Source organism: Eublepharis macularius, chromosome 18 (assembly GCF_028583425.1).
Source record: "Eublepharis macularius isolate TG4126 chromosome 18, MPM_Emac_v1.0, whole genome shotgun sequence".
NCBI classification, from domain to species: Eukaryota; Metazoa; Chordata; class Lepidosauria; order Squamata; family Eublepharidae; genus Eublepharis; species Eublepharis macularius.
In genome coordinates, this window is record NC_072807.1 from 592,486 (window position 1) to 616,140 (window position 23,655).

The 23,655-nt window shown below is 48.2% G+C and overlaps 1 protein-coding gene and 1 non-coding gene across 2 annotated transcripts in view; both read right to left on the minus strand.

Annotated features, from left to right (window-relative positions):
- The window catches only part of KEL (Kell metallo-endopeptidase (Kell blood group)), a 42,396-nt gene that overhangs the window by 16,335 nt on the left and 2,406 nt on the right, over nt 1–23,655 (minus strand). Inside the window, exons 3-11 of the mRNA XM_055003065.1 lie at nt 19,668–19,812; nt 17,357–17,560; nt 15,148–15,272; nt 13,276–13,422; nt 11,282–11,347; nt 5,515–5,703; nt 3,858–4,003; nt 1,920–2,049; nt 703–813 (exon numbers count right to left, since the gene is read on the minus strand). Coding sequence (XP_054859040.1) covers nt 703–813; nt 1,920–2,049; nt 3,858–4,003; nt 5,515–5,703; nt 11,282–11,347; nt 13,276–13,422; nt 15,148–15,272; nt 17,357–17,560; nt 19,668–19,812 — 1,263 coding nt within the window. The remainder of the gene's footprint in view (nt 1–702; nt 814–1,919; nt 2,050–3,857; nt 4,004–5,514; nt 5,704–11,281; nt 11,348–13,275; nt 13,423–15,147; nt 15,273–17,356; nt 17,561–19,667; nt 19,813–23,655) is intronic.
- Nucleotides 15,526–15,632, minus strand: LOC129345866 (U6 spliceosomal RNA). The gene has a single exon (XR_008598627.1). It is a non-coding gene; the product is annotated as a U6 spliceosomal RNA (small nuclear RNA).

Sequence of the window (23,655 nt, forward strand, 5' to 3'; positions counted from 1 at the left end):
CACGGCTTTTTCACAATTGGTGCGCTATTCATGCAGTTAGTCACGCTTTCCCATGCCGCGTGTTCCCCGCCATCACCACGCCACTATTGCACCTTCCCTCCAAACCACATGATATTCGCGGAAATCCATTTTCTTCCCTTTTTTTAAAACAGTGCATAATGGTTGGTATACCGGTAAACCAACCGTAGTGAGCAGTGGTTTGCGCGGGAAATTTGCCCGGGATACAAACCAGCCAATTGTAATAAAGTGTTCTGGACGAGAAAAAATGAGCCAATCAAAGATAAGGGGGAGGGTACATTGCCACTTCTCAAAATTCAAGATATTGGTATAACGGATAATTGACCCCTTTTTTTAAAAAAAAAAAGGGAAGTGACATGCGCCATCAATTCTGACGGCAGAGGATGGAACCGCCCACGATAACACTTTACTCGGTGGCATGTGGAGAACTGATTGGGCCATGAAGACACACCGGAAGGGTGGATGTGAGGATGCACAGCCTGGTAGCGGAATAAAGGCGACTGCCACGACAGCGCAAGATAAGCAGAAGATGAGTGAGTGTGGATTTGCCCATAATCTTATTAACGAGTCTCAAATGCAGGCACCAGTGTAAAGTTTGGCCTCCGGTTAAATCATCTGTAATGAGGAGGACAAAGGGGGAGAGAAAGAGAAGTGAGTTTGTGTCTGGTATCACTGAATACCTACGAGATCCTTGGCCTTCTGGGGGAAAATCTCTTGCACAATCATCTCTCCGAGAACAGGACCAAAGAAGGTACCGGTCTCACTCAGGCATTTTTCCCAACGTTCATGTCTAACCTGGGAAGGAAGGAAGGAAGGAAGGAAAAGAAGTTACACCAGGCACAATTCAGAGGGACGTTGTCCTGAACAAGGACCAATCGATCAACGAATTGAATGAAGGAATATATTTATTATCCACTCTTTCCTTAACAGTGAAATCCTAAGCAGAGTTACTCCAGTCTAAGTCTATTGAAATCAATGGGCTTAGTCTGGAGTAACTCTGCTTAGGACTTCACTGTAAATGGCTATTCAGAGTGGAGTACACATATCACCCACCCCACCCCCCTCCACATTATATATAAAAGTCATAAAATCTCAACCCATAAAGCAACCAAAGAAAGCCGCTCAGAGACCTGCAACGATCATAAAACCCCTATGGATATTGAACAAAGAGGCATCGCCACCCCAACCTTGTATGGAAGGTGTCCGGAGTGGGAAGGTTTTTAACCCAGCCTGGAAGGCTGGATAGAGATGGTGCCACCTAAAGAAGGGCATTGCAGTGTTTGGGATGCTGGCACAAACAGCGCCCCCATGTTGGTCCTGGCGATAGGGTTGCCGGGTGTCCCAGGAGAGTGTGACCCTCTCCCCCCTCACACTCAGCCGGGCAGTAGGAAGAAATGCCCTGGTGAAATTAGGGGTGGGGGGTGGGTAGGAATCTGCATCCCTGCTGTGACTGTCTCATCCAGGTTGCATCAAGAATGCTGCCATTGCCCTGAGGACACGGATGCCCCCCAACCGTAAGTCTCCTCTCCCACCTCTTGCCAAGAGCGTGGCAGCTTTGCTGGCCAATCCAACCTTGGCTAAGACCAGTTCCCATAGGACACCACCTTGCAATGCCTTGGCCCAAAGAAGCAAGTGCAGGTGTGTGAGTAAAGTTGCCAACCTCCAGGCAAGGCCTGGAGTTCTCCTGGAATCACAGCTGATCTCCAGACTACAGAGATCAGTTCCCCTGGAGAAGGTGGCAGCTCTGAAGGGCCATCTCTAAGGCATCCCATTTCTGCTAAGCTCCCTCCCCTCCCCAAACTCTGCCCTCAAATCTCAGGGACTTTCTCAACCCAGAGTTCTTCCCCACAACATGAAAAGGGGAATGTAAAATGCGGTTGCTCAAGGGAAGTGGGGCTCACCATCTCGGCTTCTGCAGCCCTGCCACTTAGCTTATCTGCCAGTTCTTGACGAGTTTCTTGGAACCGTCTGTCCAAGGCAGGGGACATATTCCCAACCAGGCAAAGTATCATGTAGATCTGTAGGATATCCCTGCCAGAAAGATAAAACATGGAATTAATTTCACCACAGCGGTGTTTTTAGTTTGCAATAACAAGGAAAAAAGAAGAAACGGGTGTTTGTTTTTAGAAAAATGTTATGGAGAACAAGTCCCAGGTTGCCCCAAGAGACTTGATCCAAACGCAAAAGAAGTATCACCGTTTCATAGAGACAATAAAGGCCCTGTTTCTGTCGCCACATCTAGTGAGGCCAGGTCTCTTGCTTCAGCTTCCCTCTTGCTGCCCCTCTTGCTGGGGCAGCAAGGGGGAAATTGCCCCCAAATGGTGTTGCACCAACGGCATGACTGGAGCCCAGTAGCTCCTTAGAGACGAAGAAGATTTTCAGGGTAGAAGCTTTTGAGAGTCAGAACTCCTTTCTTCAGGTAAAGGGAGGAGTTGATCATTCCTGAGCCTTATATCCCCAAATCCCCTTTTCTACTGCAGACTAACGCAGCTGCGTACATAATGTCAGTTCTGACAAATACCCCACGACACTTTAGGACTCAGTTTTACCACAGAACGTGGTTTGAATCCTGCAGCATTGAATTCTGCCCCTCCCCTCCCTGTCCTCAGATCATGATATATACTCGTCATAATCAAGGAGAATCGATGAGTCTCCTTGAAGATATTTGTTTTTGCATTTGCTTAAGCCAGTGACTCTTCAACGTGGTGCCCATGGGCAGCACAGCACCCTCTAAAGGGTTTCTTGCTGCCAGTTTCTTTCTTCTCCAAAGCATCTCTTTTCCAAAGTAAACTTCTACCTCACAGGAGGTTCTTCAGAACAGCCCAGGAGGAATTGTCTTTATGTCTGTAGTGAGCAGCCACGTGGAAGCAGCTGCTTCCACCACAGGAACACGCGTGGCTCAGGTGATCCTCTTCACAGTTTGTGGGGACTCCTAATGTTTTGTGACCCAGATTCAGTGGCAGCCCTTTTGTGGGGGTGCAAGGTTTGCCAGGTCTCCCATAGGGCTATAACTATAACTATAGTGGGAGGCCTCCCAGCAAACCTCGATTTTGTCTGCCAGCACCTGAAAAGCCAACAGGAGAAAACGGCAGCAAATTGGTGGGTGCATCCCCCCCCCAACTGAGCTGGCACATGCTATCACTTCCCGTGAAAACCAGAAGTGAGGTCGTGACATCAGGGGGCCTCTATCACATTCAATTGTTACTTTTCCCCATGTTTCCCATTTATAAAGTTTTTATTTTATTTTATGCTTTTAGTAACAAAATGTTTTGTGTGACCATTGTTGTTGCTGCTGTTTTTAATGTCCATGTCACTGTCATGACCTATCTAATTAAACAATGTAGATTGTATGGGTTCCCAAGCGGTGATCTATTCTTAACCCAACACGCACTCTTGGATGATATGAGAATGCCACCCCTCCTTGTATGTTGTGGCATCTGCCCAGCCAGGAATCCTTCCTCCTTCATTCTAAGAACGTCTGGCTCAGTGGTTTGGGCTGCCTGATACTGGGTAAATAACAGAAATATAATAAGATAGTTGGATATTTTGGCGCTTCGTAACCTGTTTCTTCCAAGATCCCCTGCCAAAGGTGGGAGGGGTGGTGTTAAAAGAAGAGGGCTGGCAATACAGGACCAAACCCAATGAGCTAATTTTGTTCTCTATTTACTCTGTGGACTTTCTGGGACAAGTTTGGAAATCACTGAATGATTTGATGTGTGTGATATGTGAGATATGATTTAACCTCTGTCTTACGCTTCTTCCACAGACATGGTCTGTTCACACAGGTCAGCATACTTAGCCACAGAAGACAGACCCTAACATGCCCCCCCAGCACCCACCTCCTGTTCTGCCACTCTCCAATCAGATGTGACATGCCTCGCAAATAGTTCATGTCATGCACTACAATTGGCTGAGACGTGTTCAGCTGCACCGGATAGAAAGCTGCCTGGAGACATGCCAGCCAGTCAATAGCAGGAGCCTCCTCCTAACATTAAAAGCAAACAAAATGAAATCATTGGGGGGGAAAATCCCCACAATTACAAAATACCTCTCAGGAAGAAGCAGCGGGGGGGGGGGCTCACACATCATAAGTGACTGCGGGGGGGCGGGGGGGCGGGGCATCACTGAGAAATCGCATGCACAGGAACAGGCAACAACAGGAACAGCCCGATCCTAATCGGGGTTTCATAGGGAAGTTTAAAGGGCTCTACTACCTTATAAATCTGTACTGGCTTGCAGTTCTAGTTGAGGAGATAAATTAATTATGGCTGTTTAAAGATGGCTGTCTAAATTATCTCGTTAGAATTAGCATGTGATGGATAGCTGTGTTATTAAGTTTTCATTTTTCTCCCCAATGCAAGTTCCAAATCAAGAGTTATTCAGAATTATACATTCAGAGGTAACTTCTGCATATAGGAAAATCCTTAATTTCATCTGTGAGATTTTTTTTTACTACCCTTCTTCCAAGGAGTTCAACAAAGTGTACACAGTTTTCCCTTTCATGGGCCTTTCTCTTGTATAGTCTTGCTTCTCTCCCAGGGTGGCAAAGAGAAAGACAGGGCTTTGTTTTCAACCAAAATAAGAACATCACATTGGACATAGGTATTACTTGTAGGGAAGATCCTCTAACCCTTCAATCGTTTTGGTTGCCTGTTTCTCTAACCTAATCTGTGCCTGACTTCTTCTGTTGAGATGAGATGATGTGATAGTTGAAAGAGAAGCTTCTGGAACACAGATTTCAGGTTGTCAAGAAAAATCACCCAAGAGATGTCCAGTATTGGAAAAAGCTTCCTAGCGAAGTGGCAGGGAGGGAGCTCTTTCCTGCAGACACCCCCCCCCCCAATTGCACATCGGGACCAGGACTCAAAGCAGGACGCTTTGGACATTGGAAGTGTCAAGGGCAGAGGTCGGGGGGGGGGAGGTCCCACCACGATCACGGAAACACGGAAGGACAAATGACCAAGTGTAATAATGATTCCATAAAGACCTAACGAGTTTTTATTCTAGCATAAGTTTTAGGGATTGGAGCCCAACTAATCAGCTAACCTGCCCTGCAATTTTTTAAAAAATGGTCCTATATTAAGTACAACTATAGCTTTGCAGCCTGAGCTGTGACTGTTTCTTTCAGGTCCATATGTAAACATCACCTTTCACCTGTGCCACTCCTGTTCATGTATGCCTCTGTTTTCTGTCTATGTTTCCCGCCTCTTTAGACAGGAGCTCTCTGGCCAACCCCCTCTTCTAACCATTCTTCACTAACCTGTTTCCCTCATCCTATTGACTTTTCAGCCCCTCCCTCACAACAGCTTTTTGTCTTCTTTCTATCTAATTTTTATCCTCTCTTTCCTTCAGAGAGCTTAGGATGCCAGACAATCTTGCTCTCCTCCATTTTCTTTTCCCTTTGAGGCTGACTGGTCCAGACCTCAAGAGGTCTGTCTGCTTTAACTGTTTGCCCAGCATATTTGTTACCCTGTCCGTGACTATAATTCCAGAGACCTGTAGCTCTCTGATGGTGGTGCGGTAGAACAGCATTCTTTTTTCTTGTCTCTCCTTGAGTGGGGTGACTGCCTTCTGGAGGTTGGAAATGAAAGACAGTGCCGGGGAGATGTAGCTGGTAGTCACATTTTTGTGCCCTCCTGTCAGGGCTGCCAGCTTCAGCAGGTATGAGAGATATAGGCGTACAACCTGTAAAACAAAACTCAGCTGTCAGGAGTGTTCAAACACATATCCTGTTTGAAGCTATTCTGAGCCATCTTTCGATCAGACCAAAGGATTGAGGTAAGAGTGTTGCCAAGCAGGCCCCCTCCCCTGCTTTAAGGCCTGCCATGAACTGTGTTAAAGTTTCCTGCGTTGCTGTTGCACTGCTGCACCAAAGACTGCTTTGCACATGTGTGCTCTAGTACACGTGCCAGTTTCCTGTCTGCGTGTCAATTGCCTTGCTGCTGCAATAGACTGTGCAGTTTACTGACTCCATGTGTGGTTAACTGCACAAAGGACTCTCTTTCTGGGCAGCCCTGCCCTGACCTGTATCTGGATCTCCCAGTGTGAGCTTTGGACTCTGTTACAAGTGTGCCCCGTGCCTGCATTGCCATCTGCCACGGACCGTGCCTGTTCCCTGCCTTGGACTGTGTTTTAAGTACTATTCCCCCTGCCTCCATGGAAGCCTGCCTCATATGGGCCCAAGCCGCTGCTAGCAGCCGGGCGCATGCCGGGGAAACCTCCAGCGAGCCTGGCTAGGCGCTCCCTGGTCAGTTCCCGCCTGGAGCCTCCCGCGGGCCGGTCCCCGAGCTTGCCCTCGCTACCGGGCAGCCTGCTATCCAGCCCCAGCTATGCCCAGCCGGCATCCATGTTCCCAGGCAGCCAGAAGACCCAGGGAAGAAGACTGCTTTGAGAAGCCATTTCGGCGAAGCGGGCACACCACGTCCGCAGCGAGAGTACCTCGCCCCGCTCTGCATATCTTAGGAGCCGCCCCGGAGAAGGAACTAAGTGCCGACCATCCCAAGCACTTAGAGAATGCATCTCAAAGAAACCTCCGCATTCCAGAGCTGATGACATCAGGACAAGCCCTGTCCGCTGGAACATCCTTTCAGCCCACTCGGATTTCCCCCCCCTCTTTTGTCCCCTCTTCCTGAGGTGTCACTTATCACAATCTGATTACCAAAGTGGCCCATCCAAGCCATTCAGTAACCCATTAGAACCTTTGTTTTAAACTGTGAGAACCACCAAGTACAGCACCTGCCCCAGGGTACGTTTTGGGGTATTTAAGCTGGTCTCCCAGACCACACGGTGCTTAGGCCATTCCTATCCAGACCCCCCCCCCCTTGCTGTCCGTGGCTTAGGCCATTCCTATCCAGACCCCCCCCCCCTTGCTGTCCGTGGCTCGTGCCATCCTATCCAGAACCCCTTGCTGTCCGTCTGTGGTCCCAGTGCTGGCATTGGGCCACCTCGCTGTTGTGTCTGTGCTTCGCTCCAGGATTGTGAGTATTCCCCACCATCGTTGGGAACCAGCTAATGCGAAAGTCTCTGTATTTCCTACTCTGTATTTCTTAGATCTTGTGTGTTCTCTTGTATGCTTGTGCAAGTTTAGGCTTACGCCACATTGTTAGCAAATACACGTGTTTGGAACCTATTTGTAGTCTGCCTCTTTTTCACTAGAGTGTCTGGAATCGGGACCTCCGTAGACATAGGTTAAGATCCGCGCTAATTTTAAGTTACAGACTGCTATAGCTAATTCCCCATTATAATAAAGAGCAGTTCTGGTAACAAGAGGACCCTCTGATTGAGAATGATTCTGATCATGAGAGTCAAGGCAGAGGACAAAGGATTGCGAATGATTAGAGATGGGCACGAACAGCAATACCAACTAAAAAAAAGCCACAAACAGCCCAATTTGCTGTTCGTGAACAAGCTGTTCTTGAGGCCCCATTCTAAACAAAAAGGTGGTCGTTGCAAGCCTCGTTCGTTGCTGTTCCTTGCTGTTCGTCAAGCCAGACAATCTGGCACCTGCAATCAATTCCCTTGGCAACCAGAGGCAGGGACTGCCTGAACTCTGTCTGAACTCCTGCTGGTGCCCTGGAAACCCCAATCTAAACCCAATTTAGCTTGATAGGCAGGTCTTCCTTTCAAGTGTGGAGCTCCAAATTTGTTACAAGGAAGCAAAGAGCAGGGGGGAGGGGAGCTCCCAGCTCTGGTTTTGCAGACAGTGAGGGAGAGACAGTTGCTGTTGGCATTTTGAGAGAGAGACAGGGAGAGTCCATTGGAGCTTGAATTTTCTTTGTGTGCGGTTGGATAGGGATCTATCCCTTCAGGTTCCAGGGCTGCTGCCAGGCTCTGGGCCAAGCTATTATTTATTATTTAGCATTTCCTGCTGCCTGCTCAGGTAGGGTTTCTGGGAGTGGTGCAGTAGGGATCTTGATGGCTGGAGGAGAGCCTGCTGGCCCCCACGAACAACGAACATGTTCATGAACAGGATCATGTTTGTCAATGTTTGTTGTTCGTTGTTCATGGATGGCAACAAACAACAAACACCATGTTTGTTTGTTTTTTCTGTTCGTGCCCATGTCTACTAATGATCCTTAACTGCTACAGAGTGGGGAGCGGGAGCAGGAGCGGGGTGGGGGGTGGGGAGAGGTCTGGGCTACAATGTTGGATTAGAATCTGGGCAATCCAGGTATGAGTGCCCACTCTGCCATGGAAGCTTGTCAGGTGACCTTGGGCCAGTCCCCACATACTCAGCCTAACCTACCTTACAGGGTTACTGTGATTATATAAATGAAAGGAGAGAATGACCTTGTCATCTGCTTTGGGAAGAAAAGCAGGGCATAAATATCTCCATCAATTAAATGTCCAAAAAAGGACAATATTTGCTCCTGCTCATTTATACTCATAGATGCAAATGCACATATAATCACTACAATTTAAATAGGAGAGAGAGAAACGTAAACAGAGAACTTCTGAAGGCCCTTCTGCTTTCTCTTCTTTTGGCTCATCCTAATTCACCCTAAACAGCCTGCCTGCTTTTAGCAGCACCTCCTCAGACTGGAGGTAGCAGTCTGGGTGACCCGTGGCTCTTCGGGGGTCTGGCCTCCACAGCCACTTCAGCTGATTTTATTGGACAGAAACCAAAGCCACACAGGAAAGGCCTCAATAAAGAGTTCTATACTCTGAAAAACAAAAAAAGACACCTGGGGACAAAATTTCAGGGGCCCTGCCACCCTGGGGCCCATGAAAGCAGGCAAGACAGACCGTTTGTTTTCATTCAAAGTTTGGGTATGAACGGGGTGGGGTAAGGTGTACCCAGCAGGAATCTCGGATGGGGCCCCCTGTGGCCTTCAGCAGTCCTGACTGGACATGTTTCTTCAATGGGAACTAAGTGGTTGGGAAATAGTCTCATGAGCTCCATTCTTGAAGGACAGCTCAAAGAAGCAGACCTTTCCTGTGCTGGGAGAGGGGCAGGAGCGTTTGGGAAGAAACAGCATTTTTGGAGTTTGGCGACAGGGAGAACAAGCTGTGACTTGGCAGAAAGAGAAGCACTCTGAGCCCGCAGAGTCTCTCTCTCTCTCTCTCTCTCTCTCTCTCTCTCTCTCTCATATTCTGACAGGGAGATCCGCTGCCTTTGAGGCCTCCCCCCCCCCCCCCGGTTCTACGGATATAGTTGTAAACAAAGTAAGTGCTATGAAGCCAGCAGGGTTCTTTCTCATCCCAAATAAATCAAACCTGGTAGTCACTCTGCCCATGACATTTCTGACCGTTTGGGGGAGAAGTTCACAACAATATAAATCTCTGAAGAGGCCTCCACCCATTAATATCTCTCAGATCTTTCACTTTGTGCTTATACAAATTTTATCCCTAACTAATATCGAAGGATCAGCTTTGTTAAATGTAATGTTGATTTCTTTGGCCACATTAACTGGCATAAGCTCAGACACTGGGAGGTGATTTAGTGCAAGGCCCCTTTGCTCTGGAAAAAGAATTCTGGAAGGAGAATCCAGGACTCTTCTATGCTACCAAGAGCCAGTTTGGTGTAGTGGTTAAGAGCAGCAGGACTCTAATCTGGAGAACCGGGTTTGATTTCTCACTCCTCTGCTTGAAGCCAGCTGGGTGACCTTGGGTCAGTCACAGCTCTCCTAGAGCTCTCTCAGCCCCACCCACCTCACAGGGTGCTTTGTTGTGGGGATAATAATAACATACTTTATAAACCGCTCTGAGTGGGCGTGAAGTTGTCCTGAAGAGCGGTATAGAAGTCAAATGTTATTATTATGTTATTATTATTAACAGACCAGTAACTGGAGATGGGATTTCCTGGTCACTTTTGATGCCCGCATTTCCCCACCATCTCCTACGGGGACTCTATAGGAGACTCTGGAGAAATCCAGGATATTGGCGTAACTGTGGGATTCGGCAGCAGTGCCATCCTACTCTGATCTCAACATGACAAAAGCAAAGAGTTCATGGTCTGTCTATGTTGGGTGTTATTTCATGTGAATAATGTAGATTTTCTGTACATTTAAAAGCAATTGTCCTGCCATTGCAAATGCAGCAAACTCCAAAGTTGTTGTCCACATATCACAGGTTAAGAGGGTTGTGGCTGTGAGAGAGCAGCTTACAACAGCCCTGTAATGAAGTTCACAGTTAACATCCAGAGGAGTGAGCCGTGTTAGTCTGTAGTAGCAAAATAGAAAAAAAGTCCAGTAGCACCTTTAAGACGAACCAACTTATGCTACAGTAAAGTCGGTTAGTCTTAAAGGTGCTACTGGACTCTTTTCTATTTTGCAGTTAACGTTGTCTGTCCGATGAGAGCGTGCCCAGGGTGTTCCCGTGTTAAGACCTCGTATGGCCGTGGGGAGGAGCTGCTAAAGTGGTGTGTGAACATTGCACAATGCATTATTGTTTGGAATTATCTACAGCGCTGTCACTGCTCTTTGGTACGGCAACCAGGTTCAATCTGCACACGATGCCAGGAGAGCCGTAACGGATCGCTGGTGTTTATTTGTTGTTTTGGATCTGTGGTCTTTAGCGGGCTACAAAGTTGATCACAGCAGCCATGTTGAGTCGCCCTTTCCTGCTTGGCCATTTTTGCAATCAAAATCTTGCATGGTTGTTTTCCGCTTGAGTTTTTTCATGTCTTATAAGTGGGAAGGCAACTGAAAGTGCTGGTGGCAATTTGGTGCACAAAAGAGCAGTCCACCAGCAAATAGTTAGTCATCCTTCCCACCTAGTGCTGTGGATTCAGTCACTTCCACATACTCCCCTGCCTACATTTCCCTTGAAATTCTCTCTCTCACACACACACACACACACACACACGCACACACACATTCCTACCAAGGGGGTCAACAACACAGCCCTCTACATAAACTTCTGCTACCACACCTGAAGGGACAGTCTTTGCAAGCCTTGTTCCCGCTTGGCCAGGAGCTTGGGCAAGTCCTGCTGCTGTCCTGGGTCCCCTCCTTGGTGAGGCAAGCTGGGCAGAGTCTCGGGACTGCAGTGGGCCTTTTCTGAGCTCCCAGGCAAGCCAGAACAGGAATTGCAAGAGCATTCCTCACACAAGCTGTGTATTCTTTCTGCCTCTAGTTTATTACTACTGAAAGTTAAGCCGAAGTTATACAGGCTTAACTTCTGTACGTACAGGCTTAACCCAGTCTCTTTCTGTTGGTGGCTGTTTTGGATTCCCAAAGGAAATCCAACATTTCTCAATTAATTGATTAATTAAGAGTGGATTCATTCAATAATTCATCTATGGCTTGATGGTTCAGCTTACCTCGAGATAATTCACTGTTTTCTTGAAGTGACTTTCTGGTGGCAACTCAAATTCTGGATGGTCAACCTGAGAAAGGAAGAGCAAGGTAAACTGAGCCACACCCGCGAGCTGAAGAAGTGAGCTGTGCCTCATGAAAGCGCATACCCTACACTAGATTTTGTTAGCCCTATAGGTGCTGCTGGTCTCTTGCTCTTTTCTACTACAACAGCCCTGTTGTTAGGCTAAGATGATATGAATTGCCCGAGGTCACCCAGCAAGCTTCCACGGCAGAGTGGGGATTTGAACCCGGGTCTCCCAGATCCTCACCTGACCTCTAACTGCTGCACTATGCTGGGTCTCAAGCACGTGCCCCTGTGTACTCATAACATTGCCAGGTGCATCACCTGTCATACCCAACAAGAGCCTGTGTCATGGTTGCACTCTAATGCTATGGGTGTAACTAAAGGCTGAAGAGATTCCCTGACGGTGCTGTGAAAGTATGCAAGGGAGGGTCTGCCTCTACTGCTATCTGTACGCTCTCCTAGACTCCCCTCTCCTTAGCCTGGGAAGAGGTGCTTGTGCGGACACTCCCAACCTTGAGGCTTGGCACACATTAACTCTGCTCTTTCCTGCCTAGATGCTTCCTTTTGAACTTAGCTGACCGTTACCTGAGGGGGTGGGGATTTGGGAGTTCAGTCCCCGCGCTTAGCATCCGATATACATCCTGTGCTGGTAGAGAAACGTCATTCCTGTCGAAACTGGAGTAAGATCCTGACACTGGCAGCTTATCAATAAAGTTCTTTAACTCGTGCAGTGAAGTCTTTTTGAGAGTCACTTGGCAGATTCTTACAAATATACAGATCATGTTGCAGAGGCATAGGAGAATAGTTTTGTTCTTGTTTGATTTCAGGTCCAAACTTTGTGATCCCTGATGGTCTCCCTCGCCCGCCTGGCGCTTTCCTTTTCCGCCTTTCTCCTTGCCTCCTGCTTGCAGCCTCCTTTGGACAGAGCATATAGACTCTGACTCCAGGTGGCCTCTCCTGTGTCCTGTGTGGGCAACTCTGTGCCCAAAGCCTTCTTTGGGGCATCTGCTCCTTTGCCCAGAGTCCGCCCCAGTGCTCAGTCCAGATGCTCTACTTCCAGGGATCTGCGCAAACGGCTGCTTGCCGGCCAATGCAGACAGTGGGATGGCGCTAGACCCAGCAGTTCGTTGGCCCGACTCTTCATTGTTGGAGTGTTGCAACGCCTTGTGTACAGTGAAGAGCTGGCAGGGGTGGCAAATTCTAGTTTGGTAGGATGGTAAGGGTTGTCCCTCCTTCATAATAAGGGGTTTTCTTCTTGTCTGTCTGCAGAATGCTTCTTCTAGAACTCTCTCAACTCTCAAGGCAGCTAGATTTATTTCCTATCCAGCTTGTTGGTTCTAGTAACAATTTTGTTCCTCTTACCAGTTCATAGATCCAGAGGAGTTAGACGAGTTAGTCTGAAGCTTCTGGACTCTTTACTTACCAGTTCAGTGTCTTGACTGTTGCATGGGCACTCTGCCAGCTTCCCTAAGACAGCTCTTTCAGTCTCGTGCACTGCTCAGGGCCGGCACCAGCATACCCTGAGACGGGGCATCTGCCAGGGCCCAGGGTTTCTGGCAGGGCCCACTGGCAACCACACATTGCCAGGGAGGGATGTGCCTGGTGGTGGTGCACAATGGCACCACTCCTGGCAGGCATAGTGGTAGTCTTCCCATCTGCACACACTACCCAGCACTGTTGAGAAAATGACAGTGGGGAGGCTCACAAACGGGCAGGGCCAGGAAGGACACACGGGCAGGTGGGGATGGGAGTGGGCTGGGGAGAAGGCATGAGGGGGGTTGTGGGGGCAGAGGGGACCCCTGGGCACTCTCTGCCTGAAGCCCTCCAACGTCTGGAACAGGCCCTGGCTGCTAAAATAAGAGTTTTTAACTCCGGTCCACTGCTGTTGCCTTCCCTAATCCGTCGACCCGTGTTGCCTTGGGGTGTTCTTACCTGGATAATGCTGGTGCTGGGATCAGAGGCGCTGGGCCCCACGTAGGCTTTAAAGAATGGGAATGTGTTGTACCTTCTCATGAGGGTCTGAAGAGTTCGGTTGAAATCTGTCTTTCTCCAGGAGCCTGTGATGCTCCAGCCACCGACCTGAATAAAGCAAACAAGAGACCAGGTTGCGGAGAGCAGGTGCAGCGTCACGGCTAAGAATGTGCCCTCTGAGCTGGGAAGGTCCAGTTCAAGCCTAGCTTCAGCCAAGGACAAGGAAGTCACTGTCCTCTCGCTGCTCCGTATTGCCCCAAGCGAAAAACAAGGATTTCGACACAGGATGGCATCACTTCAGGAACTGATGTCATTGCACCCTCTGGGAGTGCACCCGCTACGCACTTGCCTGCCTTGCCCCCCGGGCCTTTAGCCCCCACCAACCAGATAAGCAGTGGTAGGAGGTGGAGACTGGGAGCCGGGCATCTCCTGCCCCCACTGGGGAATTGGCAGCCTTTTGTGTAGTGCAACAGACAACAAAACTCCCAGTTCCTTAAACTTGAAGGTTTCTTTATTAACCGTAACTGTATGGCAGGTAACTTGGCTTGGAAGAAAAGATATCAGAATACTTCACTAAAGGCAGTTCCTTGTCCACGAGGCCCAGGGCTGCCCTGGCCTGATTCTGGAGACCTCTTGGGAGGCCCCAGACCCTGGCAGGAGTTGAGCAGGGAGAGGGAAACCGTGTCCCTCCCACCCTCTGCCTTGCACTGAGGCCGACTGGAGATCCTCTTAAAGAGGCAGTTCATGATGCCCCTTAACCACTGTCTCAGATTGAATCTGCATAGCTCCCTCACCCTCTGGCCGGGAGACGGGAGACCTGGCACGCTCCTTTGCGGATGTCTTCGTGTGCAAAGCATGTGTGCTTTCAGGCTGCACGATGACATCACTTCCAGGAAGTGACATCATCATGCAGGTAGGGTTGCCAGGTGCAAGTTGGGAAATTCCTGGAGATTTCGGGAGTGGGCAGGATTTGGGGAGGGGAGGTGCCTCAGTGCCACAGAGTTCAACCTTCAGAGCTGCCATTTTCTCCAGGGGAACTGGTCTCTGTTGCCTGGAGATCAGATGTAATTCCAGGAGATCTCCAGCTACCACCTGGAGGCTAATCACCAAGAGAGGCCACCGCAGGTACAGACATGAAGACTAAAGGGACGCAAGTCTCCTGTGGGCTATCAGTCAATTAAATGTAAACAATTACTGTATATTAGACAATTTATAATTTATAAAGTGCAAAGTGCTCAAAAGTGAATTTCATATACACTCCTAAATATCATAACAATAAAGCTTACCCCTAAAATTAATATCAGTTAAATATATAGGCAATAAATATTAAATATTAAATAAAGTGGCACACAATATTCAGTAGATGCATAACAGTATTACAAGAACAACTTTCATTATGTACTCTAATGGGAGTATGTGTTCCTAATGCAATCCTTCCCTTGTCCAACTGACACAAAATCTCTACATGGACAGCTGTACTCGGCATCGTTCCTTAGGGAAGCCGCTTCTCCTGTGAATCTTGCTTCTCTTATTGCACCACGGAACAAGAGGCCAGGAGGGCCACACAATAATAGCCTGCTGCTGCGCACTTCCAGGTAAGTAGGTAACAGGTAAGTGTTCTGGGGTTCAGCCCAGAAAACTGTCAGCAGCAATGGTGGGTGATGCAGCACCATTGCTGGTGAAGAAAATTAACACACTTATATTATCTCATTCTCCTCCCCATCATTGATCATGCTACGATCTTGTTTCTGAAGGGGGTTAGTCTAGGTGTTAACACACCATCTGTCTGGACACGGGCAGGGCTATGCAGGCACTTTTGTGCGCAGCGATCACCTCGTTTATGAGCTCCTTCAAGGGCTGAGCGCCTCGAGCTTCAATCCGTTCTGTATCCATGCATGAGTTGTAAAACCGTATGGCTTTCTCCTTTGCTGAACTGCTGGCCCCAAGTGGTGGCTCCTCTGGAGAAGGAGAAGAAGGCAACATAAAGCAAAAATAGTTGGGACGAGTTAAAAAACTTTCTATACAACCCAAATGATTTGGGGGATATAAAAGACAAGATACACAGTGAAGCGTCATCTACATTCATCTGGAACTCGAGACCGAATCATAACTAGATTCTGAACTTGAGCTAAATCTCGGAATGGCTTCTTGCACTCCATAGTCCCCGCACAGGGATACCCACATTAGAAACATCAAATGGGTCCAGAGAGTACTGCCACGGAACGCTTCATGAATTTGCGTGTCATCCTTGCGCAGGAGCCACACTAATCTTCTCCGTATCGTTCCAATTATAGTATATGTGCTGCTGAAGCGAGCAAATTGCGCTGTACTGCCATTTTATCTTATTTTCGATGTGTATACTATGTCAATAAAGGTTTTTGGAATTGGAGTACTGCCATGACGGGTATCTATGCATAGATCTCCCATACTAAATTGGGGCATATTTGGGAATATTGGGCCGCGTTTTCTCGCTTAACATTGTAAAATTAAGTTGAGCTGTTGTGTAGCTCAGGAAGATGCTGCAGTTACTGAAATCTTGACAATGTCTGGCATACCAGATCACATTCAAGCCCTTGAGGGAAAAGTGGAGATATCCAGGAAAATGTCATTGGCTCTGTACAATGCATGAAATCATACTAGCTGCAGGAACAGGCCAATTAAATATGGAGAGACGCTGGTATAAACAATCTCAGAAAGATCCACTAAGAATTAAAGATCACCCTGGATAAAAAGATATTTGTTTATTTATTATTGTACTTAATCTATTTTGTATTGCAAAGTAAAGAGCATAAATCGAGACTTAAAGGAGGGAAGTGGCAGGAAGCCCTCTGACAAGGGGCCAAACTAGGCACAATGGCACCCTTGGGGTAACCATGGAGACGCTGTTTCTGTTCCAAAGTGTTAAATGCTGTGGGGGCCCAGTCCTGGCCAGGCCCACAGATGACAGGCTGAAGCTGCCTCCTCCTGAACCTTATCAAGTGCTGAGAGAGGTCCCCCCCCCGCCCCCCACTGGTGTTTCAGCCCTTGAAAAGGCACGTGTGGGGAGGGAAGGAGAGTGCTGCTGCACTGTGGGTTCAGTCAGGACTAGGGCTGCCGACAGAGTTTCCAGGCAGGATCTGGCCTCATTCTGGACCCTGGGGAGACTTGGGGGGGACAGAAGGTGACATCATCCAGCCACCCTCCCCACTTCTGGGCGCCACTCCTGGGTGGCACAGGTGTGGGGGGCTGCCTGAGCGCCCAAGGAGAACGGCTGCCTAGATTTGCTTGACTACTAACTATGGGTCTCCTTACGGAAAAACTATGCGCATGAGCCCAAGGAGGCAGGCTACTTCCCCAGCCCAGCTCAGCTGCAGGGGACTAGGCAGCCAGGTCAGGCAATCGACAGGCAGAGGCGAGGGGCCCGGGCCAGGTGTCCTGTATTTGGGGGACTGTTTTTCCAGACGACCTCCCAAAATACCAGACTGTCTGGGCCAAAACTGGACCCCTGGCAACCCTATTTGCCTACTCAAGGAAGCAGTTAACGGGCTGAATTTTACACACTGATTAGAACTAACTACACACAGTGCTGCAGCTGCTGCTCCTGGTTATTCACTTCTACAGCATCATCAATGTATGAGGCATAAGCAAAAACAGCAGCTCCGTGCCACAAGGAACGTACAGTCTAAATTTAACATTGGTGGCAGGGCAAGGGGGGAACCAAGGCAGGGCAGGGGAAGGCAGAAGAGGAGGAACAGGAGGGATGGGCCAGGGGCATCCAGAAGCGCAGGTCCTTTGCTTTCCCCCCATTCAGGTATACTCAGGAGAAAGGTTCGCAGTCCTAATGAGAAGGAAAAGTCATCTGGTGTACACACCGGAAATGAACATCAGCATTGGCCTTGAAATGATTTCTGTGGATATGCGTAAGCTGTCGCATTGATGCTTGCAAATATCATTGATGCTTGTGGGCTCCTCTCTATGACAGAGGCCGGTCTTAACAAACTTAATCGTCATGCTGTAAAGGCTTCTTTTCCGCAGAAGTTTCTGGGCGTAGCAATATCCTTACCCAAGAGCCTCTTCATGATCAGCTGGTTTTCTTTCAAGAGTACGTCAAAGACATTCCCCAGCAGCCCATCCTTCCCTTGAGTGTGGTTGCTTCCCCAGTTGCCGCAAGTGTGGCTGAAGAAATCCTCACAAGGGTCGACGGTGCCATTGAGAGCTTTCTGCAGCTTTGCCAGGAGTGCCAAACACGCTGCAGTGTTGCAGGTTTCTGAGCAAACATGGAAACGGCAATTAGCAGGGCACAGACAACGACTGCAACTGGAACAGTAAGAACAGTAAAGGATATGCTACAAATCTTGTTTTTGTTGTAGAATGCTGACTCATTAACTGATTATAACTGACTACAAGACAAAAATCTTGGGACCTGTTTGTAACTGTGTACGACCTTTGGCACTCAAAACAATCGAGGGAAACACCGCACAGCAAATCTGAGTGGATTTTTGTCTCAGTGGATTCCCGACAGAGCAAAAAAGGAATTGTGATGCATCTACTACCCACTTGAAGGCCTCGTTTATATGTATTCCCTCGGTGCAATTCTCTGTCTGTGGAAACCTGGTTCCATTTGGATTTGCTCTCCTTCCGTCGGGCCTACAAGACAGAGATGTTCCACAAGGCATATGGCGGTTGAGGCGAATGGGCCATCCTGCTGGCATCCTGCCATGGGTGGGGGGGGTGTCCCCCCATTTCTATGTCCATCAGGTAGCTGGCCACCCTAACCCAAGGTTTGTTTAATACTTGATGGGCGGCACAATATGTGCACAGCTGTTTTAAAGTACTGTATTATTGCCTCATGATATTATATTTTATTCTGCTATCTTTATATTATTGTGTTTATTATATTGTTGTGATCCGCTCTGAGCCCATTTGCGGGTAGAGTGGAATATAAATTAAATTAAATTAATTAAATAAAACCTACCCAGACTTGTTTTCAGAAGCAAGTTGTTCTAACTAACCTTAGGGTTGCCAACTTTGGGTTAGGAAATGGCTGGAGATTTGAGGGCTGAGCCTGGGGAGGGAGCTTTCCAGGGACATGTAGCCGTAGAATTGCCCCTGCAAGCAGCCCTTTTTCTCCAAGGGGACTGATCTCTGTCACCTGGAGATCAGTTGTAATCCCGAGGGAACTCCGAGGCCCACCTGGAAGCTGGCAACCCTACGTTCCCTTGTTCTGTTTTCAGACACCAGAAGCTTGGCACCAGCTGTTTATTTGTGGAGTATATGAGGATTATCACATTCTTCTGCTATAGATAAGCATCTATGGATTGGGAAAGGCAGCCTGAATATGAAAGGTTTCCTGACTACAACTTCCATTTCCCCGTCTCCACTAGTTTGTCTAGCAAGTGGGCCCATCTGCCCATTTTTTATCATTGGCCTGACCGAAAGGAAGACAGAGAGTCCTTCCATCAGTAATTGGTTCCTGAGTCCTTGCATGGGGCTTTGCGTGGGGGAAACACACACAGATTCCTCCAATAACAGATAACTTCGAGTGCCAGCATGAGGGCAGCCGACTCCGGGCTGGGAAATTCCTGCACGTTTGGGGATAGAGCCTGGGGAGAGCAGGTTTAGGGAGGGGTATAATGCCATCGAGTTCACCCTCCAAAGAAGCTGTTTTCTCTAAGAGAACTGATCTCTGTCACCTGGAGATCAGTTGTATTTTTGGGCTCCCTAGCCAGCACCTCTCCGTCTGTCTCACTGTCTCTCTCACACACACATACATTCACACCACCTGATCCAGTTTGGAAACTTGGCCCTAAAATAGCGGGGGGTTTTTTTTTGCAGGTTCCTGAAATATTTCCCAACCCCTTCAAATGCTGCACGATAACATCATTTCCAGTGACAATGTCATCACGCCGGACACGTGAGCACTCCCGCGCTCCATATGGGGCCAATTTGGCCCATTTGGGGCCAAAATTGGCCCAAAACAAAGTGTGGCAGTGTTCACACAGTCAGCATGACAACATCACTCCCGGAAGTGACATTGTCTCTCTCTCTCACACACACACACAGGAGCGCATGCTCTGTGAGCACTCCAGGGGTGCCTGCCAGTGACGGGTGACCTCTGGGGGGCTTGCCACCTCCCGCCAATTGCTGGCAGATCAGCGGGCAAGGAGTCAGATGGACAAGTTTGCCCATCACCAGCAGGCACCAAGGAGCCCCGCCTTCCAACAGAAAAGGAACATTCTTTGGGCCTATTTGGTCCATGGAAGTGTCTGCATTAGTGATTGCCTCCGTTTGAAAGAGAGAGGACAGGGGACAGGGAAGACCCCTCAAACGGGCAAGGAAAAGGTGTCAGTCGACGGGAGGGAAAGTCCCAGTACCTATGCCACACGTAAAAATGATGAAGAAAATGAGAAGCACAAGTCCAAGGACCGCACTGAACAGCAAGACAAGAAGGAGCAAGATTTTTCTTCTGTGGCATCTCTTCTTCAAGTCCCTTCCTGAGGCCTCCTCGTAGGTCTGGAACTGGAGAGGATAAAGTACATGAAAACAAAAAAACCACTTATCTTCTGATGTCCTGTTATGCCAATAAAGGTATTCGATTCGTATACTTATCTTCTGAAGTAATCTAGGTGCTTGTGGGAATCAAAGACTGTCCCTTCATATTTAGACTTCAAAATGGCCGCAGGTGACACAAGTTAAGTATAATCTGCACAAGATCAAAGCCCTTTCCAGATACTAAATTTTGGCACACCATCCACACACAACGGGAGTGCATGCCACCCACAATCCTCCCAATATGCACAGTTGTTATTCTGTGTGAAGAGGGCAGCAGTGCTATTTTTCCACACAGGTATCCCTTCAGTGCATGAAAATGCATATTGGTGCTCAGGGCCGGGGCGCCCATTGAGGCCAGGTAGGAGGTGGCCTCAGGGCACAGGGTGCTGGAGGGGGCACTGGAGGAGGCACGGGGGGCGGGAGCACATGCCACCGACCTGCAGCCTCCTAGCCCTCCCGCCTCGAGCCGCCACCGCCACCCGCACACGCCCCCAACTGCGCTCAGCAGCCGTGGGCAGGCGTCTGCGGCAGCACAGGGGAACCAAGCAGGAGAGCTCGGAGGCCACCCGCGCACCTTCCCAGCCACCCGCTACAGCAATTGGGCTGGCGGGGGGGGGGCGCAGTTGCGCGCACATGCGATGTCATCATGCGGGCCGGTGCGTGTGCGTGCACGGGTGAGCGGGCACCTGGCCGCTGGCTGGCCACAGGCGCCAAAAACCCTGGCGCCGCTGCTGTTGGTGCTTTGTTTGCATATTTCAACACTGCATGAAAACGTACATGCTCCCATCGTGTGTGGCTGGTGTCAGAATCGAATGTCTGTAAAGGACTCCAGTATGCCTCCAGTATCTGGCATATGTCGAGCCATTTACACATTCATTTAGAACCATCAAAAATCATCAAGTATGTATTTCTAAACTGGCCCCATGTTTTCCACAGGTAGGGAAATAAAAAAAGATGAAAATGAAAAAACAGATGAAAACAAAATGAAAATAAAAAACCAAAGTGAACTGCATTAAAGAAGCAAGAATGAAACAGTCAAGATTTTACAATACCCACAATAATTGAGCAAAAGGGCAGAGTACGTTGTCAAGCTTCAGGTGGGGCTGGAGTTCTCCAGGATTACAACGGATTTCCAGATGGCAGAGATCAGTTCCCCTCAGGAAATGGGGCCTTGGCAGAGTGGGCCCTCTGGCATCACATCCGTTCTGTCTTTCCTCCCCTCCCTAAACTCCACATTTCTTGGGCATTGTCTCCAAATCCCCAGGATTTGCCCAGTGATCCTGCACTGGGCAGGGGGTTGGACTAGATGGTCTGTATGGCCCCTTCCAACTCTATGATTCTATGAATTTCCCAAGGTGGAGAGGCAATTCTAAGCAGGTATATACTTGCTTAATAAAGCCCACGGTAATCAATGGGGCTTACTCCCAGGAAAGTATCATACATCAGTTTTTCCCTGATCAGTCAGGAAGAGATAGATAGATAAATATGTTACCTAGGCACAATATTCTCTTGTACTCCATTTGTGAACATAAGCAATGTTTGGCAAGGAATCAAATTCATTATGCAGAAATATTGTTCAAATCTGGTGAATGAATGGCGAGCAACAGTCTCAAACATCCCACAGCATCTGCTGCTCTTGATAACTGGCTGTGGTTGACACGTGATATTCTTCTGTTCCATGACTGGGAGGCTTAGGGCTGACTCAAACATTAACTGGCTGAGATAGTACCATCCTCTCTCAGGCCGGTACCACCTCAGTTTTCACATAGGAAGTCATTTCGTTGAAATGAGCCCACATGGAAATGATATCATATGTCAACACTTATCTCCTCAGGACAGAACTACATATTACTTGTTGTTCTGTTATTATTTTCCTAGACATTTTTTCTAATTGCAGCCACAGGGAAGATTATTAGGGTTGGTATCCTTAAAGTGGTGCCTGGATTTCTGCCACAATTATAGACATCTTCAGACTATAGATATCAGTTCCTCTGGAAGAAATGGCAGCTTCGAAGGGCATATTTTATGTTATATCATAGAGACTAGGAATAACGAACAACATAGAAGGCCAGAGGCCTGTGACAACTGAGAGGGGTCTCCCGGTATAGTGGGAGCAGCAGGACGAAGTTGCTTGGAGAAATGTGAGGGGCCATCTGCATTGCAGGCACGTGGATGCTACTTCCAGCTGACCCAGAACTGACATCATCACATCATAGGGTTGCCTAGCTATGCCTAGCAGCCAATGGGAGGTTTGAGGGCAGGAACACAGGCAGGGCGCAACATCATGGGTGCCACTCTGTCACTTCTGGGGAAACATAGAGCTACTCTACGTCCCAGAAATGACATAGGAGCTTATAGAACACCGTTTGTTTAAAAAATCTCTCCCACTGCCATATAGAGCAGGGGTGGGCAAGGACAACTAACAGTGGGAGGCTGACAGTCTACCATTTGCCCAAAACTTGGGGCAAATGCTAGCGAATCACCCCTGGTGTGATGACATCACTTCTGAATCATAGTTGTGGTGGGTTCTGGCAAGTCTGCTTGGATCCCCAGGGAGGCTGCCAGTCACCTGCTGATGTCAAAAGGCAAAATTCCAAAAGGATGTGCAAGTGAAGCCTCACTGCCAGGGCACAAGTTGCCACCATGTGTGACTTGCCCGCCATTGCCATGCGTGAGTTTCAAGCCGCTGCCGCCACGTGCAAGTTGCCTGTAGTTGCCACCCTGTGTGACTTGCCCACCATTACCACCATGTGTGAGTTTTCCACCACTGCAACCATGTGGGCAACTCACACCTGGTGGCAGTAGCGGGCATTTTTGTCAAGTTATTCTTGAGGAAAAGGAAAAAAGTAGGCCTATAACAGACCCTTGCGATGGAAAGGAGCATACCATTCCTGCCAGTTAAAGGGTTAACAGAAAGAAGAGAAAATATCTGCATTCCTTCTGCTAGCCTTCTTGTAACCTGTCCTCAGGCTTCACCTGTTGGACCCTAACAATTAAGAGCTCTCTCTGAATAACAAAGGGAAACAATCAGCTCTGTGGACAGATGGCTAGGGGGTCATATAGTTCCAGGCTGAATGGCTCTTTCAAGTCTGGAAAATGTGAAGAAGTTCACAGGATGCCTACAAACATGCCCAAGGTTGCAGGGGGGTAGAATGACCCCATTTTCCAAAACTGCAATGCAGTTCAATTTGAGCTTTTCTATGTGGCTATGGACATGAGGGAAGCTTTGAGAATGTTCAAACACAGTGCTTTTACCTGATCTTACTATAGACACAAAAATTCAGGTTGCAAACAGTGGTTTCCTTGGGGTCATTTCAATCCCCAATTCCAAAACTTGTGTAAGACCCAAGATCCAAAAGTGTGATATTTTTGCACAACAAATATCTATTGTTTAAAATTTCTCTCCATAATTTATGTTTTCACTATTTGGTCCACCTTCCTATACAATGGAGATAATAGGTACTGGTCCATCTATTTATACATGGAAACAGTGCTAAAATCATATTTCAATATTTGTTGGGATCACTAGAACCCCAAAATACAATTATGCAAAGTACTTTCACTTTCAAGCCAAGTCTATTTGGGGCCAGAATGACCCCTTTCACAACTTTGATGAACCTCAGACTTGAAAAGAGGATCTTCAGGGCATTGAAATTCATTGCGGTGAAGGCATAACAGGATTTGGGTGTTTGTAGAAAATTTTAACTGGGTAAACCAGTTTTTTCAATGACTTCCAGGGTCTAAATAACTCCCATTTCTTTGGGAGGTTAAATTGCACTAAAGTTTGCTGCTTTTTTCCCCCAACATTTC